The sequence below is a fragment of the Heterodontus francisci genome, chromosome 4 (genome assembly GCF_036365525.1).
Source record: "Heterodontus francisci isolate sHetFra1 chromosome 4, sHetFra1.hap1, whole genome shotgun sequence".
NCBI lineage: Eukaryota > Metazoa > Chordata > Chondrichthyes > Heterodontiformes > Heterodontidae > Heterodontus > Heterodontus francisci.
In genome coordinates this window covers 69,078,884-69,100,371 of record NC_090374.1, presented here as the reverse complement: position 1 = coordinate 69,100,371, position 21,488 = coordinate 69,078,884, and the positions used below count along the sequence as shown (strand labels likewise).

At 42.4% G+C, this 21,488-nt stretch overlaps 1 protein-coding gene across 1 annotated transcript in view; it reads right to left on the bottom strand.

Moving 5' to 3' along the window:
- The window catches only part of adgrv1 (adhesion G protein-coupled receptor V1), an 810,104-nt gene that overhangs the window by 530,156 nt on the left and 258,460 nt on the right, over nt 1–21,488 (bottom strand). The window contains exons 38-40 of the mRNA XM_068029668.1: nt 13,692–13,785; nt 12,230–12,308; nt 5,617–5,755 (exon numbers count right to left, since the gene is read on the bottom strand). Of these exons, the coding sequence (XP_067885769.1) occupies nt 5,617–5,755; nt 12,230–12,308; nt 13,692–13,785 (312 nt within the window). The remainder of the gene's footprint in view (nt 1–5,616; nt 5,756–12,229; nt 12,309–13,691; nt 13,786–21,488) is intronic.

Genomic DNA, 21,488 nt, shown 5'->3' with positions numbered 1-21,488 from the left:
ACTCTGCTCCTTTGTAGGGTGTGCTGTTGCTGTGCTTGTCAATGGACTCCTCATTGAAATCACTGTAACGGTGGTAACTTGGGGTAAATTGGCTGAAAAGTTAGGGCTAGTTCAGGAGTAAGTGAGTTTGAATGGCATATTAAGCAATAATTACTCCTGAATAACCTCTCCGTCCCTGAAAAGTTAATTTTACAAGTGTGGCATTGCATTACTTCAGAAGGAAAATAATGTTGCAGATTTTTAAAAGAATAAAATTTTAAAAAATCTATTAGTGTTCTCTGCTTTTCTCTTCTGTCTCCTTCCTTTAATCCCATTTGTATGACCCAAACTTTATTTTGCTTCTTGTACAAATTATTTAAATGCAATTTATATTTCCTTTATTTTTTACTTCCTGGCTTGCAGATACTTCAGTCTGATTGGTTGAAGAGTCTCTCTGTTGCTTGCCCTGCTTAAAGACATCACAGAACCCCTGTAGAGGGAGCTACACAGGATCAAACACCAGATGTCTCTGCTGACAAGCCTGCAAAAAGTTTCTGGGCAACTGTACACAAGGTAAATGCAAAAGCTATTCCTTTGCTGCAGGGAGCAAAATCTAGGTGAATGCTATCTAAAGCAGAAAACATTTGCTACGTCTGCACATTAGTGTTTAATTGAACACCATTCTTTGTCTTTTTGTTCAGAAGGGTTTATATATTTGTATCAGATGGCAAATCTATTGACACTATGAACACAACTGAATTTTTTTTTTGGTTGCCCATTTCATATTTGGAGGCAATTGCTCAAGTTTTTCCTCCTGCAGGTCATTCAAATGGTCCCTGCTGCAAACCCACTGCCTGGCTGGGAGGCAACAGCTAAAAGTCCTCAAATTCCTCAATGCATTCAGGGGACTTGACAGTAAAATGTCATCAACCTGTCCTCAGGATTTCTGCCAATCCTCTAGTCAATGGCGTTCTGGGAGAAGGCTCTCACACCAACCTCTGAGGCATTCCGACACAAGGAAACCCAACAGTTGGATCAATTGGAGAATGAGGAAGTAAGCCAGGAATGTCCTCTCCTACATCACTGCAATAACAGAACTGGGCATACACATACTACAATCACAAATCAACTTGCATCACTGGAGGGAGTGTTAGGAAAATGTGAGACTGCTGAAACCCCCTACCACTCCATTTCCCATCCAAAAGACTAGTTTATGCGAGTTTCCTGTGTTTACACCAGTCACGCACTACAGTAGATTTACACAGAGTTACTCAGAAAGTTAGGCACTGCAGGATCTGAAGCAATCACCTTGATATTGATGTAACTGGAGGAGTAACTGTCTTTTTCAGGACTGAAGCTTTAAATATCTTTAGGCAAATGTCACTTTTGTATCTATTGAAGCTTCTTCCATCAAAAATACCACTTTTCTTTCCTTTTTTATAAATAATAACCAATAAATAAAAACTGCAGTGTCTGTTCTAGAAGTTTAAATACTTGTTGAAGTTCCCTACCATAACCATCATCAATCTATTTAAATTAACATTCAACCTGAATACCTAAATTGTAAAATCTAAAAAATGTTCTCCTATATTAGTACACATGTGTAATCACTAAGCAATTGCGGTCATTAAACGGGTTTTATTACTTGCCTACATGCTGGGAGCGGGTGTTTCCAGTAGTGCGTGGGAAACCTTGAAGTCTAGTTTCCCTGCATGCTGTGGCATTTTAACTCCACTGCGTGCGGCGTTTGACGCTGACAGGTTCTCCGCCCAGAAGTCAGCCTGATTGACAAGCTTGACTTCCAGTTGGGCAAGGAGCATTCCGCAGGAAGCTAAAGGACTGGGAAGGCCCAATCTCCAACACTTGGAACATGTGTGGGAAGAGTTTCCGATCCCACAGGGGGTTTGATGCGATCCCTGATCCTGAGGCGAGGGGGTTTTGTATGTGATTAGGATATGATGGTGGAGGAGTTTGGGGGGCCGGGAAGAAGCACTCCTGCTCCTGCTTGCCTGCAAGGAGTGCCTTGAAGGCATCTCCCTTCTCCCTCAAGCTGTCCTTGCCTCGCTGGTGGGTTTCTCAAGGCTGGGGAAACCAGGCCGGCCAGTTATATCTGAAAAGCAGGTTAAATCTGAGGGGTTTTTTTATTCATCCATGGGATGAGTGTCGCTGCCAAGATCAGCATTTTTTCCCATCTCTAATTGCCCTTGAGAAGGTGGTGGTGAGCTCCCTTCTTGAACCGCTGTAGTCAATGTGGAGTAAGTGCACCCACAGTGCTGTTCGGGAGGTAGTTCCAGGTTTTTGACACAGCGACAATGCAGGAAAAGCAATATAGTTCCAAGTCAGGATGGTGTATGGCTTGGAGGGGAACATGCAGTTGGTGGTGTTCCCATGCATCTGCTGCCCTTGTTCTTCGAGCTTCTTGAGTGTTGTTGCAGCTGCACTCATCCAGACTGGTGGAGAGAATTGCATCACACTCCTGACTTGTGCCTTGTGGATTCCGGATAGGTTCTAGAGAATCAGGAAATGAATTACTCGCTGCAGAATTCCCATCCTCTGCCCTTGTAGGCACAGTATGTATATGGCTGATCCAGTTAAGTTTCTGGTCAATGGTAACCCCCAGGATGTTGATGGTGGCAGATTCAGCAATGGTAACACCGTTGAATGTCAGGGGGAGATGGTTAGAGTCTCTCTTGTTGGAGATGGTCACTGCCTGTCACTTGTGTGGTGCAAATGTCACTTTCCACTTACCAGCCCAAGCCTGAATGTTGTCCAGGTCTTGCGGGAACGGACTGCTTCAGTATCTGAGGATGGTTGTTGCTGAGTAAGTGCCACTTGATAGCACTGTCAATAATGCCTTCCATCACTTTGCTGATGTTTGAGAGTAGACTGATGGGACAGTAATTTGCCAAATTGGATTTGTCTTACTTTCTGTGGACAGGACATACCTGGGCAATTTTCCACATTGACAGGTAATTGCCAGTGTTTTAGCCGTACTGGAACAACTTTGATAGGGATGTGGCAAGTTCTGGAGCACAAGACAGCTGGAATGTTGTTAGGGCTCATTGTCTTTGCTGTATCCATTGCGCTCAGTGGTTTCTTGATATCACATGCAGTGAATCGAATTGGCTGAAGACTGGCATCTGTAATCCTGGGGACCTCTGGAGGAAGCCAAGATGGATCACCCGTTCAGCACTTCTGGCTGAAAATGGTGGCAAATGTTTCAGCCTTGTCTTGTGCACTGACTTGCTGGGATCTCGCATCATCAAGGATGGGGATGTTCGTAGAGAATCCTCCTTCAGTTAGTTGTTCAATTGTCCACCATTCAAGACTGGATGCGGCAGGACTGCAGAGCTTTGATCTGATCCATTGGTTGTGGGATTGCTTTGCTTTGTCTATTGTATGCCGCTTTTGCTGTTTAGTATTCACGTAGTCCTGTGTTGTAGCTTCACCAGTTTGGCACCTAATTTTTAACAATGTCTGTTGCTGCTCCTGGCATGCTCTCCTACGCTCCTCATTGAACCAGAGTTGGTCCACTAGCTTGATGGTAATGGTAGACTGAGGGATATGCAGGGTCATGAGGTTACAGATTGTGGTTAAATATAATGCTGTTGCTGCTGATGGTTAGCAGCGCCTCATAGATGCCCAATTTTGAAATGCTTGATCTGTTCTGAACCTATCCCATTTAACATGGTGGTCGTGCAATGCAACATAATGGAGGGTAACGTCAGTGTAAAGACGGGATGTCGTCTCCAAAAGGACTGTGCGGTGGTCACTCTTAGCGATACTGTCATGGACAGATGCATCTGCGACAGGTAGGTTGGTGAGGACGAGGTCAAGTAGGTTTTTCCCTCTTGATTGTTCTCTCACTACCTGCTGGGAGATATGACCTTCAGGACCTGGCCAGCTCAGTCAATAGTGGTGGCAGTGAGCCACTCCTGGTGATGGACATTAAAGTCCCCCACCCAGAGTACATTCTGTGCTTTTGCTACCCTCAGTGCTTCTGCTACCCTCAGTGCTTCATCCAAATGGTGTTCAACATTGAACAGTACTGATTCAGGAAGGGCAGGAAGGTAATCAGCAGGAGGTTTCCTTGCCCTTGATTGACCTGATGCCATGAGACATCATGGGGCCCGGAGTCAATGTCGAGGACTCTCAGGGCCATTCCCTCCTGACTATTACCACTGTGCCGCCACCTGTGGTGGATCTATCCTGCTGGTGGGACAGGACATGTGAAGGAATGGTGATGGAGGAGTCTGGGACATGGCTGTAAGGTTTGATGTGGTAAGTATGACTATGTCAGGCTGTTGCTTCTCTGGTCTATGGGACAGCTCTGTCAATTTCGGCATAAGTCCCCAAATGTTAGTAAAAAGAACTTTGCAGGGTCGACTGGGCAAGGTGTGCCTTTGTTGTTACTGGTGCCTTGGTTGATGTCAGGTGACTTTTCTGTAGCGGTTTGCTACAAATGAGTGGCTTGCGAGGCCATTTCAAAGGGCAGGTAAGAGTTAACCACATTGCCGTGGGACTGATGGGTTAAGGATGGCAGATTTCCTTCCCTGAAGGATATCAGTGAGCCAAATCGGTTTTTATGACAATCTGGGAGTTTCATTACTGGGACTAGCTTTTTATTCCAGATTTATTAATGAGTTGAATTTAAATTATCCCTGCTGCCATGGTGGGAACTTGAACTCACATCTCCGGACGTTAGTCCAGACCTCTGACTTACTAGTCCTGTAACATTATCACTATGTTACCATTCACATTTCCAGCCTCACTAACATGTTTAAAATGCCAGCCCACCTCCTGGGAGCAGGACTCAATAAATCTTGGAAGCCAGTGGATTGAAGCTGGCTATTCAACATGCTCACATTTTTTGCCCATTGAACCCCCACTCGCAGCCAATCCCACCCAGCTCACCCGTTAAAATTCTTCCCTGAATTTCATTTTGTCATTTATATTTTGTAAATAAATAAAGAGCAACTGCTGAATTCTTTGAATTTTTTATTAGGCGAATTGCTGAAATAGAGATTGATGCATTGGGTAGAAGAGATTTTGCTAGTACATATTAGAATAAACAAATACTGGCTTAATTCATCAATACGATTATAAAAGCGTTTGTGGGAAACCATGTGGTCTAGCTGTAGTTACTATTCAAATCTGCTTTTCTAAAAGTTCACATTTGGGCTTTCTGCATTTATTAGCAAGTTTGTCTATTTAAATAACTATACAATGGACTACAGTTGAACAATATTAAATTTATGGGGATATGGCTAAAACAACAATTAATTTAAGCCTCTGTTCAGCCATTTCAAATATAAAAATTAGAATGTAAAATTCTACTGCTGAATTTACAGTTGTTTTAGATTGGTCTTTTTACAATATGCAATAGGCAACTGAGCTCTGCAGGGAATTTGGTGCAAGGTCCCATCAACAAGCAGAAACCAACGTAAACTGATGTAAACATTTCTGAATGGCGATCAGGAGATTCCAACCAATGCTTCTCTCTCACTTTTCCCTCTGCCCTGTGCTTGGGCAATACCAATTCTGCAGTGCAGGACGGAAGAAAATCCACCCAAATATTTTTTTAAATCAATTATTCATGCTCAAGATCTGAAGCTTCAATGCAAAATTACTTCTTACCGTTGGTGTCACACTGAAATCCCATCCCAGTTGAGCTTCTAGACTCTGGGGGTAGCAAAATAGTGATACATTTCCATACGTCCCCCTATCTCGATATATCACCAAGGTTAGGTTTTCAGTGGTCTCATTCACCTCAAAGCTTGAAAAGAAAGAACATTAAAAACTTATCCCCGAGGTAAAACATTCTTACAGTACAGTTTTAAAAACTGGGTTTAATCAACATGGATTGGCTTTAAATTATAAAATCTAATCAATGGAACCAAAATGAGCAGATGGTGCTGTGAAACAATTCCCCTCACTCCTTTTTAAGTAAAGTGACGCAAATGTGTCCAAGTGACTCGTCATTTACCGCTGCAAGGCGCCCGTATATTCACTTCGACCTTCAGAATACAACTGATGAAATTCCACATATGATTTTTAAAAGGTTGAATTAAAAGGATAAAATTTCAGCATATTTACTGATGATTCACTCAAAGTTTCCTCTCATTGTGAAACTTTTATCGGCCAAGTTAAAAGAACACCAACAAATTTTAACATTTATTTTCAGGATCTTGGACATGCTGGCAAGGTTGCCCACCCATTAAAATTCTTTCCTAAATTTCCTTTTGCCATTTATATTTTGTAAATAAATAAAGAGCAACTGCTGAATTCTTTGAATTTTTTATTAGGCGAATTGCTGAAATAGAGATTGATGCATTGGGTAGGAGAGATTTTGCAAGTACATATCAGAATAAATAAATACTGGCTTAATTCATCAATACAATTATAAAGGTGTTTGTAGGAAGCCATGTGGTCCAGCTGTAGTTACGATTCAAATCTGCTATTCTAATTCCTTGCAGCCCGAGTGGAACTTTCTCTTTGAACCACAGCAACGGAGGAAGTTTCCTCTTTTACTGTGACTGGAAGTGGTGTTAGGAGATGGATAGATACGGATTACTTTTATGAATCAGTGTAATTAAGAGCCTTCCATTATGGGTGATGTCATGATCCTGTTGTATATTTTTTGGGAAATATGCGGTGTGCCTTTAAGGCTGTAAGAGATCAGTACTTCTTTCAAACAGCAAGCCTCAGAAGTTACCAAGAGAATGTGCATCTTGGTTGCCCTGGATACAACCATTCAGAAAACAGGATATACAATGTTGCCATTTAAGTTTGAAACTAGCTGGAAAAAAAACTGGCTTTGCAGAGTCACACAGTTAACAGACTGTTCTGGCACGTGAAGGAAACAGGAGAGCTCTCCCCTCAGTCTATTTTAACCCTATTTGTTAATCGCTCTCAAAGTTCTGAAACGTCAAGCCAGATTGATTCTTTTGAAAGTGGTAGCAAACTATTGCTGTGTTCATCGCTGGAGAAGAAGAGCAACACTTCAACTGCTGAACTAAATATCTGACTATCCTACAGTTGAAGAACATTTTTTTTTCATTGGATAACTGCAAATTCAAGCAACCTTGGACCGTTTCTACATTGGGAAGATTCCATTTCGGCAGCAACATAAATCTGCAAAGACTTTATTATTATTATTCTATTTTTCTTGGGCAACTAATTAAGCATCAAACTTCCGATAGTTTGGGTATATGTTTGTGAATGTGGGAGTTAGAGTTTTAAATAAGTTATAAGGTCTTTAGATATTGATTTATCTTAGTAGTGTTTAATATTGTAGTTTTTTTCAAATAAACAGTTAATTTGTGAGTATCTAAAGATACCTAGTTTGGTTCACCTCATTCGGGGGTTACTAGATTGTTCAATTCAGCTGTGGCTTTCTTTGATTTGGGAAAGCTTAAAGTGATATGTTGTGCGACCTGTGGAGTGACAGGACTGAATTGACTGTGCGTTGCTCCCACCACAATCGGAATCATATATTTTGATTGGGGGCTTTGTCTTGCGCAGTCGTGTCATAACAGTGATAGGGTGCAAGATATGGTCTGTGGAATGGAGGAGGCTGATGTCCTTTTCACATTCCATATATTATAATGTTCTTGATTTGTATCTGCAATCATTACAGTATATTAGAAGTACAACAGATGCCCCTCTACGTTGCTTTCATTGATCTCACCAAAACCTTTGACCTCGTCATCAGACGTGGTCTCTTCAGACGACTAGAAAAGATCAGATGTCCACCAAAGCTACTAAATATCATCACCTCATTCCATGACAATATGAAAGGCACAATTCAGCATAGCGGCGCCTCATCAGACCCCTTTCCTATCCTGAGTGGTGTGAAACAGGGCTGTGTTCTCGCACCTACACTGTTTGGGATTTTCTTCTCCCTGCTGCTCTCACACGCGTTCAAGTCTTCAGAAGAAGGAATTTTCCTCCACACAAGATCAGGTGGCAGGTTGTTTAACCTTGCCCGTCTAACAGCGAAGACCAAAGTACGAAAGGTCCTCATCAGGGAACTCCTCTTTGCTGACGATGCTGCATTAACATCTCACACTGAAGAGTGTCTGCAGATTCTCATCGACAGGTTTGCGGCTGCCTGCAATGAATTTGGCCTAACCATCAGCCTCAAGAAAACAAACATCATGGGACAGGACGTCAGAAATGCTCCATCCATCAATATCGGCGACCACGCTCTGGAAGTGGTTCAAGAGTTCACCTACCTAGGCTCAACTATCACCAGTAACCTGTCTCGAGATGCAGAAATCAACAAGCGCATGGGAAAGGCTTCCACTGCTATGTCCAGGCTGGCCAACAGAGTGCGGGAAAATGGCACACTGACACAGAACACAAAAGTCCGAGTGTATCAAGTCTGTGTCCTCAGTACCTTGCTCTACTGCAGCGAGGCCTGGACAATGTACGTCAGCCAAGAGCGACGTCTCAATTCATTCCATCTTCGCTGCCTCCAGAGAATCCTTGGCATCAGGTGGTAGGACCGCATCTCCAACACAGAAGTCCTCGTGGCGGCCAACATCCCCAGCTGATACACACTACTGAATCAGCGGCGCTTGAGATGGCTTGGCCATGTGAGCCGCATGGAAGATGACAGGATTCCCAAGGACACATTGTACAGCGAGCTCGCCACTGGTATCAGACCTACCGGCCGTCCATGTCTCCGCTTTAAAGATGTCTGGAAACGTGACATGAAGTCCTGTGACATTGGTCACAAGTCGTGGGAGCCAGTTGCCAGCGATCGCCAGAGCTGGCGAGCAGCCATAAAGGCGGGGCTAAAGTGTGGCGAGTCGAAGAGACTTAGTAGTTGGCAGGAAAAAAGACAGAAGCGCAAGGGGAGAGCCAATTGTGTAACAGCTCTGACAACCAATGTTTTCTGCAGCACCTGTGGAAGAGCCTGTCACTCTAGTATTGGCCTTTATAGCCACTCCAGGCGCTGCTCCACAAACCACTGACCACCTCCAGGCGCTTACCCATTGTCTCCCGAGACAAGGAGGCCAAAGAAGAAGAAGATTAGAAGTAGGCCAACATTAAGAAACCCCTTGAATGTCAAACTGAAAACAGTCTTTGTTCCAAAATTGGCTCATACCGTGGTTCTGTTTGACTGGAAAGAACACAAGAAGACAAGAAATAGGAGTAGACGTAGACCATGTGGCCCATCAATACGATCATGGCTGATCTTGGACTTCAATCCCACTTTCCTGCCCACTCTCCATATCCGTTGATTCCCCGCGAGACCAAAAATCTATCTATCCCAGCCTTCAATGATGGAGATTTTGCAATACATTACACAATACAGTAAACAGCAACTTTGAATAAACTGAGGATACTTAATTATAGAATTAACTTCAAAGTTAAAAATATAAGTCAATTTAACAAACTAGATTTTAAATTAATAACATTTGTTTATATTCGCATTCACAACAAAGGAGATGATTTAAAGGCCCAAATAAAGATAAATGGGTATGATCTAATTGCCATAACGGAAACATGGCTACAGGGTGACCAAAACTGGGAAATGTATATTTAAGGATATTTGACATTTAGGAAGGACAGGCAAAAAGGAAAAAGGAGGTGGTGTTGCACTGATAATAAGGGATGGGATCAGTACATTAGTAAGGGAGGATCTCAGATCAGAAGAACAAAATGTGGAATCTGTTTGGGTGGAGCTAAGAAACATCAAGGGGCAGCAAACATTGGTAGCAGTTGTTTATAGGCCACCGAACAGTAGTGATAGAGTGCGGCATGGTATTAATCAGAAGATTAGAGAAGCATGTAGCATACGTAATACAGTAATCAAGGGTGATCTCAATCTGCATATAGACTGGGTAAACCTAATGACCTAAAACCTAATGCTGTGGAGGATGAGTTTCTGGAGTGTGTTAGGGATGGTTTTCTAGAGCAGTATGTTGAGGAACTGCCTAGAGAACAGGCTATTTTAGATTAAGTATTATGTAATGAGAAAGGGCTAATTAATAATCTTGTTGTAAAAGAACCTTTAGGGATGAGTGACCATAATATGACAGAATTTTACATTATGTTTGAAAGTGAGGTAGTTCAATCTGAAGCCAAGGTATTAAATTTGAATAAAGGAAATTATGAAGGTATGAGGGGCAAATTGGTTGAGGTGGATTGGGAAAATATGATAAAGGGTATGACAGTACATAGGCAATATTAAAGAAATATTACATAGTTTACACAAAAGTAAAGGCAGTCAACAGTGGATAACAAAGGAAGTTAAGGATGGTATTAGATTAAAGGAAAAGGCCTATAAAGTTGCCAGAAGTAGTCGTAAACCTGAAGATTGGGAGGATTTTAGAACACAGCAAAGGAGGGCTAAGAAACTGATAAAGAAAGGGAGAATAGAATATGAATGTAAGCTAGCAAAAAATATAAAAACGGACTGTAAAAGCTTCTATAGGTACATAAAAAGGAAACGTTTGGCTAAGACAAATGTGTGCCCATTACAGGCAGAGTCAAGAGAATTTATAATGGTGAATAAGAGAAATGGCAGAGAAGATAAATGATTACTTTATGCCTGTCTTCACTGAGGAAGATACAAGAAATCTCCCAGAATTAGAGATCCAAGGGATTAGGGAGAAAGATGAATTGAAGGAAATTAGTATTAGTAAGAAGGTTATATTGGAGAAATTAATGGGGCTGAAGGCTGATAAGTCCCTAGGACCTGATACTCTATATCCCAGGGTGTTGAAAGAGGTAGCTATGGAGATAGTGGATGCATTGGTGATCATCTTCCAAAATTGTATGGATTCCGGAGCAGTTCCTGCAGATTGGAAGGAAGCAAATGTCACCCCACTATTTAAGAAGGGAGGGAGCGAGAAAACAGGGAATTACAGTCCCGTTAGCCTTACATTGGGAAAATGCTCAAATCTATTCTAAAGGATGTAATGAATGAACACTTGGATAATGATCTGATTGGACATAATCAACATGGATTTATGAATGGAAATCATATTTGACGAACCTGTTGGAGTTTTTTGAGGATGTTACTAACAGAATTGATAAAGGGGAGTCAGTGGACATGGTATACTTGGATTTTCAGAAGGCTTTTGATAAAGTCCCCCACAAGAGGTTGGTTCGCAAAATTAAAGCACATGGGATAGGAGGTAATGTACTGCCATGGATTAAGGATTGCTTAACAGGCAGAAAGCAGAGAGTAGGAAAAAAACGGGTCATTCTCACGTTGGCAGGCTATGACTAGTGGGGTACCACAGGGATCAGTGCTTGGGCCCCAGCTGTTCACAATATATCAATGATTTGGATGTGGGGACCACGTGTAGTATTTCCAAGTTCGCGGATGACACAAAACTAGGTGGGAATGTATGCTGTGAGGAAGATGCAAAGCGGCTTCAAGGGGATTTGGACAGACTTAGTGAGTGGGCAAGATTGTGAGGTTAGCCATTTGGGTAGGAGGAATAGATGTGCAGAGTACTTCTTAAATGATAAGTGATTAGAAAGTGTAGATGTACAAAGAGACCTGGGTGTCCTCGTCAGTAAGTCACTGAAAGCTAACATGCAGGTTCAGCAAGCAATTAAGAAGGCTAATAGTATGTTAGCCTTTATTGCAAGAGGATTGAGTACAGGAGTAGTGAAGTCTTGCTTCAATTGTATAGAACCTTGGTTAGACCGCAGTTGGAATACTGTGTGCAGTTTTGGTCCCCTTACCTTAGGAAGGATATTATTGCTGTAGAGGGAGTGCAACGAAGGTTCACCAGACTTGTTCCTGGGATGGCGGGACTGTCCTATGAAGAAAGATTGGGGAAACTGGGCCTGTAATCTTGAGAGTTTCAAAGAATGAGAGGTGATCTCATTGAAACCTACAAAATACTTAAAAGGATAGACAGGGCAGATGCAGCTAAGATGTTTCCCCTGGTTGGGGAGACCAGAACCAGGGGACACAATTTCAAAATAAGCGGGAAGTCACTTAAGACAGAGATGAGGAGAAATTTAATTACTCAGAGGGTTGTGAATCTTTGGAATTCTCTACCCCAGAGGGCTGTGGAAGCTCAGTCATTGAGTATGTTTAAAGCAGAGATTGACAGATTTCTAAATACAAATGACATAAAGAGATATGAGGATGGTGTGGGAAAAAGGTATTAAAGTGGAAGATCAGCCATGATTGTACTGAATGGTGGGGCAGGCTCGATGGGCTGAATGGCCTACTCCTGCTCCTATGTTCCTATATTCTTAATTAAACACTTACTTAATACTTTGCCATTGAATGATTCCTTTTACACCATCATTTGCATCAACAATTATCTGGGAAACTTGACCTGCAGCATCTGGAAACAAAAACCAAACCTTTAAAACCAAAAGTGAGTGACCATATGAATTACAAAAAATAAAAATAGAAGAAGGTGCCAAAAATACAAGTGTATAAAGCAGGCATAATTGAATGAGGAGAGTGTGACCTGCAGAAGGCTGGAAAGGTAAAATGGGAGACAAAAGATTGGATTCAGAGCACCAACCTAAATGCATGTGAAAGGTCAATTAGGGAAAGTTTAGAGAGATTTTATGGTTTATTGGTGGAGATGAAAGGGTGGCATGGGTATAAATTAGGGTACGGCCAAATAACAGAAAAATCAGTTAGCTATGAAAGGACCTAAATTATCAAGGGAAGTATCTTCTAGCCAGGAGTCACTGATGAATTCAATTCAATTCAGAGACAAATAGAAAATGCGAAGAAACATAAAAATAGAAAATGATGGAACTACTCTGCAGTTCGAGCAGCATCTGTGGAGGGAGAAACAAAGTTAACGGACTGGATTCAATGCAGCTAGCAGGGGCTCCGATGCCGGGCCTAAAGGTAAGAGGTACACCACCTCGGCTATTTGGGGGATCCCCAGCTGCATTTCACGACGCTCAGGCAATTAACTGTCTGGCGCCGAGGTCCTGGTCCTTAAGGACAAGGTCCCGTCTCCAAGAGCTGCCGGCCAATCAGAGAGCTGGCAGCTCAGCAGTTCTAGTACTGCCACCGAGAGCGGTGGCCACTGCTGGAACTGCAGCAGTCAATTGAAGAAGAGCAGCCATTGAGCCTGGATTGAAGTTAAGTGGGGGAGGGCTCACCGGGCCACTCAGGCAGGCCTCAGCGAGGTGGGGTGAGGCGGGGTGGTTGGATGGGTGCTGCCACAGGTGTGCCACTGGACACCGTCCGTAGGCCACATATTGCCCACGGAGGAGGGCCATCTTCCCCCCTAGAGTTACTGGGCAACCTCCTCACGTAAAATACCAGCAGCGGCAGGAAGAGTCCCTGCAGTGGCCATTAATTGGGCACTTAGGGGCCTCAATTGTCCAGGACTAAAGAAGGCACGGTAAGGTGACAGGCACTCCACCCCCCCCCCCCCCCAACAAACTTCCCACGCAATTTTATGGCCCCCGCCTCCATTGCTATCATTCGGGAGCCCATAAATTTCAGCCTCATGTTTCAAGTCAATAATCTTTCATCAGAGCTCAGCAAAAGATAAGTCTGGAGATGCTAACAACAGGAACCAATCTGGCACACAGCAGAGAAGTGAAACCCAGTTCAAAATAGGATTACAGGCTGACCAAAGAGCCCCCAGAGGATGAAAGCATAGACACATATTTCAAAATATGAATGATAAGAGGATTCAATTTTATTATATTAAACAATTAAATACGTAGGTATAAAAACACAGAATACACACCCAGTCTAGGAGGGAAACGGGTCAAATCATGTAAGATGAGCTCCACAGATGTTAGATTCACGAGGAAGAACTCCTGCAATTCAGGAATTTCATCCTGCAAAAGGCACATTTCAACACAACAGACAAAAAAACTATATATCTGCTCTGAAGTCAGATACATCACAAAATTATGTAATATATATTCTACATCTGTTATAAATCACTAAAAGGCACTGAAAAAGATCTTAGTGACATGGCTTCTGTGATTTGATGTTATATACATTACAAAGCGCAGAAGTCAGAACTGGTAAATTATTGGCCTATTAACTTGCCTTTAAGCTGCTAGAAGGGAACACTAAATATACAGAAATCAGTTTCATGTTTGAGTAATACTTCAGGTAGGTAGCAGGTGGGGTGTGATTGCATTGCCTGCTCAAAGTCTCTGCTCAGAGGCCCAAGCTATTTTGAGGGTTGGGCTCTCATTTACATCAAATCAGAAAGGTACAAGCACTGCTCCAGTATTCACAGGCAACTCATTGGCTGAGAGTGGACAGGAACACCAGCAGCTGTGATACATTCATGCTTCTCCTAGACTTGCAAAAATAAAAAATAAATTTAAAAACCAAAAAAACTTGCTGCAGTGTTTGATCGATCAGGGTTTGACTGTATCAGTCTGTCCACTATCGATGTTCACTGTGTTTGATTGCTTAAGCCTCTGGGTGGAGCTGCAGAGTGAAAGAGAAACTAAGACAGAGACTGTTTGCATCTTCTACAGAAAACACACTGCTCTGGTTGTACTGAAATCCGGTAAGAACCTTTAAGTTAATATGTTGTAAATAAACCAGTTGGTTATTTAACAAAAGTGTGATATCTGCATTGCTCTTAATTAAATCAGATATTACAAACTAAACCTGGTAACCTAGCATAAACATAACACTTGCCTTTCCCCAATCAGCTGGCAGCAGTCCTGTTAAAATCATTGACATATGGAACAATTTGCTGATTCACTGAAAGCACTGAAAAGGATGTTGGATGAGTTACTGACAGAGGCTGTCATTACTACAGATAGAAGGTAGGTGGGGTGTTCGGGATGTGTCTCACAGTCATTGTGGTCTCCTGGAACTTGTTTAATCCCCTTTCGGGTCTTAGAGAGGAATTTTCCAGAGTTACCCACCCCCACACCCCCCACCAAATTGGCCTAAGGTTTATTGTCTCTGTGTTTTGTCACTCAGAGGATGTCTTGGTGTACATAATTTACACCATGATAATGTGGGGTCAGCTTGATGGACAAACTGTTTTTTCTTATCTTTTCTATTCACATGTTCACATTCCTTCAGAATTTAACAATGGCAACCAGGGCAAACACTAAAAGCTCAAAGCCTCATTGGATGACATTGCAAGAGCTTATTTTTAATGTGACAAGATGTTAAATGATGAAGACTAAAGTTTGAAATTACTGCATACAAACTCAACAGCCAGCATCAAATTCCTCTCTTTGCTGTATTAATGGAGACAATAACCTATTCAAAATAAATAGGTTAGTGCCATCATCAAATTCGTGGAGATCAGAATATGAATATATATTACTGATACTTTGAGGCTTACAATGGTAGATTTCAATGTATATTATTGAAAGATTTCAATTTGAATATCTATTTATCTGGAATATAATACTGTGACTGGGATTCATATCTTTAGGGTGGAGTTTCACTCATAGGGAATTGCATGGCTTGGGGTAAATATTTGTCCCGACTGAATGGCAGTAATCTGGAGGAGCGGTTTGCCCACCTGTTATAGAACCTCTCTAATTTCATTACATTGCTGTTTTGAAATTAAAATTTGACAAAAGGGGAGGATTTTTTTTATTCATTTGTGGGACATAAGCGTGGCTAGGCAAGGATTTATTGCTCATCCCTAATTGCCCTTGAGCAAGTGTTGGTAAACTGCCTTCTTGAACCGCTGCAGTCCACATGGTGTAAGTACACCCACAGTGCTGTTAGGAAGGGAGTTCCAGGATTTTGATCCAGCAACAGTGAAGGAACAGCGATATAGTTCCAAATCAGGATGGTGTGTGACTTGGAAGGGAAGTTGCAGCTGGTGGTGTTCTCATGCATCGGCTGCCTTCATTCTTCTAGGTGGTAGAGGTCGCGGGTTTAGAAGATGCTGTCGAAGGAAGCGTTAGTTGCTGCAGTGCATTTTGTAATGGTACACAATGCTGACACTGTGCAGGTGTGGTGGAGGGAGTGAATGTCGTGGATGGAGTGCCGATCAATGCTTTGTCCTGGATGGTGCCAAAGTTTGAGTGTTGGGGTTGCACCCATCCATGCAAGTGAAGAGCAATCCATCACACTCCTGACTTGTACCATGTAGATGGTGGACAGGCTTTGGGAAGTCAGGAGATGAGTTACTTGGACTGGAATACAAAATGGATGAAGTTATACTTCGTTGTACAGAGCCTTGGTCAGACCCCTTCTAGAGATCAGTTCGAGCACTGCACCTCAGGAAGGATATATTGACCTTGGAGAGGGTGCAATGCAGATTCATCAAAATTATATCAGAGTTTAAAGGTTTCAATGATGAGGAAAGGTTGCATAAATTTGGCTTCCCTTCCCTCAAGTACAGTAGATTCGGGTGATAGGGTTGAAATATATAAATTGATAAAAGGATTCAAAATATTGGTATGATCAAGTGAGGAGGAGTCACAAGGCTCACCTCGTGTCCTTCCTCTTATTTGACCGCAACAGGTTTTATTCCTTTTCAAAAAATGGATGCACTTAACACTTCAGTTAGTGTTTTACCTTTTACCTTTGTTGTGATCTTAAAAGAACCAATTGGACAGGTTTTTTTGACTTTAAACAAGAAAGAGGTGAGTTTATATACTTAAAAATCTAAACCCAATCTAAATAAAATAATAAAATACACTAGACTTTCACACAGACACACATACAAGAATCTTACAGACAATAAGATTACAGCGTGCTGAGGAATAGATTTGTGTTGGATTAGAGTACAGAACAAATAAAAATTATACATTGTCTGTGTTGACTGGCGACTTTAATTGTCTTCCAGTTGAATTCATGGTCCTGAAGTACTTTCAAATGTAAAGCTTTGGAAAAGTCTTTATAAAACCTGCCTATAATATTCCAGTTTTCCTTTTTTTTTAAGTTGAATGTGAGTTTCCAATTGATGAATTAAAAAGCCTCATTTGTCATAGCATGTTTTCTGACACCTCCACATCATACAGAATGAAATGTGATGATAGGAACATTTCATTACAAGCTTATAAAAAAAAAAGCACACGCATTCATTCTCAAATACTCACTTCTCAAATTCACACATTAATCTTAGAATAACTACAGCTGACATTGTCTGCAGCAGCTTTTCTGGTTTAATTTTTTGGAGTTTTGGTAATCACCCTTCCTTTGGATGAGGTACCATTAAGAACTTGCATTTCTTTTGGGTTATGTGTTGTCAGATGGGGTTAAAATTTCTCAAGCATCAATTTGTAATACTCTGGGAATGTGCATCTCAATAAACATGTGATAGTTGGTGAAGCTTGGGGCATGCAAATTTCCATTACTGCTTTGGCAAGTCTTCTGGTATGTACAAATTTTAACCCTTCAACTGTTGTTTCTGCAACACATGGCTTTAACCATTCAGGCTCTATCACCTTGATAATCATTCTCTCTATAGTGACAATGGGTAATAAATTATTTTTCAGCCCCTGTGAGGTGTCTGAGATTTCCTCCAGGCCCTTGTTTTTGCTAAGTTCTGAACTGAAATTATTTGGTTTGATTAGCTTTAGATTTGGGACCTGATCATTGGGTTCTTCAGTGGGTAGATCCACATTGACCTAATTTTTAGTTTTCTGGTGAGTTACACAAGTGCTGTTTACTTTAGGGGAGTTTTCCTTCCCTTTTCCCTTTACTGTGGGGAAGGTCTTTTCTCCGATCTGCCCCATGTCCTCTGGGACATTACTGCTCACAGGTGTATATCCAGCTTTCACTGCACTCCCCTGCGGCACTTCAACTCGGTGAGCCATCTGTCTCACTTTCGGTCTGCCCTTTTGGGAACTTTCCTTGTCCCTGCAGATTTCTTTCTTCTGCATTTAAGTAGAAGAGTTGTAGGGTCTAATTTTTCCAACATTTCAGGGTTGGCTAACCGGACAGTAGGGGGTTCAATTCGGGAATCCTCCAGGCCTTCCTCTAACTCATCCTCACTGTCCCTTTCATCCCCTTCTTTCCTGATTGACAGATCTTTGCTTGTCTGTCCCCTTCCCGGGAGTGATACTGTTTTAACATTTTAATGTGTCATAACCTTTGTTTTTTCCTTTAGTCTTTTTGCTACTTGGTATCAGCCACTGAACCGGGCTTTCAAGGATTCACCCTGAATTGGGAGTAATACTAGCACATGGTCTCCAGGCCGAAATGTTCTGGCTTTGGCATGTTTATCTGCCTGCCTTTTCATAGCTGTCTGGGAGATTTTTAGGTGTTCCTGAGCCACTGCACAGGCTTTCGTGAGCTGCTCCTAGAGCATGGAGATGTAGCCTAACATGGAAGACTCATCCCTGTATCCCAAAAACCTCTCCTTGATTAATTTAAGAGGACCACTTACCTCATGTCCATAAACTAATTCAAAGGGACTAAAGCTGGTGGACTCATTGGCTGAGAGCCTGGTGACAAACAGGAGAAATCCCAATCATTTGTACCATTCATGGGGGTCCTCATAGCAGCATGCCTGGATGTGGAGTTTTGGCCATTCAAAATACTGTTTAGGCGGGCTAGGGTTTTTCGTACACTGACCTGTCCAGCATTGGAAGTTCTTGGGATATTCTTAATCTTATTTTACGGTACCATTATCTGGTGAACCACTGTCCACTCATTGTCTACAAGTCAGTGAGGACATCTCCACTTCCTCATCAGCAGCTCATTCTTTAAATCGAAGCACCCTGGGACTCCTCATGCTTCAGCTTCAGTTTGGGCAGTTTGTGCCAACTTTTTTAATACTGGGTCGGCTTGCTGAGTTTGGGTCCTCTAACTTCCCAAAGGTTTCAGATAACCAGACAGTAGGGTCATCTGACTGCAGTCCTAGTTCAGCCTCGTCTGATGGAGCTCGTTTTGCCATGGTCCGAGTCACCATGCAGTCAGGGAAAATGCCAGGGACTTGCTCCTGCAACTGCTCTGTCTCCCTGACCTCTTTCGGTCTCTCTAAAACTACTGGGGCAGTAACCACCTTTGCCCCCACCAGATCATTACCCAGCAGCAGGTCGACCCCGTCCACAGGTAGACTAGGGACAATCCCAAAACAAGGTCGCACTCCAGGTGCACCCAGTATAAAGGTGTGGGCATATACCACCCTCCGATACCATTCACTAACAAACTAGCATTCAATGCACTCTCTGGGGGAAAGGTCATGCATTTTCCCAGCAGAAGGAATTGGGTGACTCCTGTATCCCTAAGTATGGCTATGGGCTTGCTGGCATCACTTGGGGTCACTTTTCCTTAGGACACAAAATCCTGGTAACTTTCAAGGATTTTGTAAATTTTTCCCACACTCACCACAGTAGGTTTACTGGGTCTTACTGCTGCAGTTAAAGCCGCAGCTGTTTTGCTGTGCTTTCCATCAAGGCCCTTTCTACTGCACTGGTCTAGTGTGCCCTGATTAATCCTACAGGTTTTCTACATAACTTCCAGCAGTCAGCTTGAAGGTGACCTGCCTTGTTACAATGGAAATGCGCAGGTCTTCGGGCATCACTTCTGCTCTCAGCACTGTCCTTTTTGGGCTGAGTAGAGCCCCTTATTTGTCCAGCTTTCCCTTCTCGCCCATGGCTATTCGGGCAACCTATCACTCTGCCACCTTTTATCCTTTCCAGGGTTTTGGAGGTGACTAGGGAAAAGTTTCCCTTGGGGTAAGGGCTTGTGAACAAGCATAAATTCATCAGTCATGATTGCGGCCTGCCTGGCTCTTGGAACATTTTGTCCCACTATGTAGGTTTAAATGGGAAGGGGGGAACCAAGTTTTTGAACTCGAGAAGGATCACCTCTCTGAGGTTTTGATATGTGGGCTATAATTTGAGTGCTCTTATCCACTGGTCAAAAGCAAGCTGCTTAACTCCTTCAAACTTGAGGTAAGTTTGTTCAGGCTGCTTTCAGAGAGTTCAGAATTTTTGGCAGTATGCCTCCGAAACTAGCTCTATGCACCCAGGATAGCAATTTTAGTAATCTCATTATGAACCCTCATCTGGCAACAGCAAATAAACTTCATGGGCTTTTCCTGTTAGTTTGCTTTCCAATAACAGAGTCCAGCTGTCTGCTAGCCAATTCAGCTGTTCTGAAAACTTTTCAAAAAGTGATGAAAAATGCTTCCACATCCCCCTCATTGAACTTTGGTATCAACTGGGAGAACTTTAAGAGCTCAGCACTCGGTCCTGAGCGAGGGGTAGCTCCCTCACTAGATGTGCCTTCACTGGGCGTATTGGGTCTTCCCCTAGTTAGTTTGAGCAGCCCTAACTTTCTTTCCTTCTTCTCCTTTTGGAAAGCTCTATCTTTTTCCCTTTCCTCCCTTTCTTTTATCCTTTCTTGATGCTCTCTCTGCTCTTTCTCTCTAATTCTAATTTGCTCTGTTCTAGTTGTATCTTAGCGAACATTACCCTGTCTGTTTCTGACTCTCACCCTGTTTCTGAGACTTCAGATTGAAGTGCAGAATGGTTGGGCACAAGTTTTAGGACAAAAGCAAAATACTGCAGATGCTGGAAATCTGAAATAAAAACAAGAAATGCTGGAAATACTCAGCAGGTCTGGCAGCATCTGTGGAGAGAGAAGCAGAGTTAACGTTTCAGGTAAGTGACCCTTCTTCAGAACAAGTTTTAGGATTTTGGGTTTCCTAGCTTCTGGATGGATAGTAATCCCTAACTGCCCAGCTACATTCCTCAGCTCTTCAGTAGATAGGGCATTTAACCTGTCCTAAGTTACATCATTCTGGCTTAGGAAGGTACTGGCCTTGAATGTGGACATGTTAGTATTCTAATAGCGAAAACTACAAGAAAACCTGTATTAAGATTGTTAAAATTTTGATAGGTATCAATTTGGTTTCCCACTTCTAATTTCTCATTTGTCGTTAGGTTACGACCCCAGACTCGAGCCCCCAAATTTCTGTTACGATCAGGTAAGGAGGGCTCACAAGGCTCATCTCTTGTCCTTCTTATTTGACCGCAACAGGTTTTACTCCTTTTCAAACAGTGGATGTGCTTACCACTTCAGTACCTTTGGTTCTTTATGATCACAACAAAGGTACAATCAGACTGGTTTTCTTGAGTTTAAACAAGAAAGAAGTGAGTTTATATACTTAAAAACCTAAACCCAATCTAAGTAAAATAATTAAATTATGCTACGCTTTCATGCTTGTGTACACACACACACATTTTATATATATATATATATATATATATATATATATGCGACATGAAGTCCTGTGACATTGATCACAAGTCGTGGGAGTCAGTTGCCAGCGTTCGCCAGAGCTGGCGGGCAGCCATAAAGGCGGGGCTAAAGAGTGGCGAGTCGAAGAGACTTAGCAGTTGGCAGGAAAAAAGACAAAAGCGCAAGGGGACAGCCAACTGTGTAACAGCCCCAACAAACGCATTTTTCTGCAGCACCTGTGGAAGAGCCTGTCAAATCCAGAACAAATAAAAATAATTTTACAATTGACTTTTACAAGCGCACCGCAAATCACGGCGGTGTGCTTTGAAGTTGGCGGTCCACCTGTGCGGATGGCCCATCGATGAGCCCCCACAATATTTCACTTGGGGGCTCATTTAAA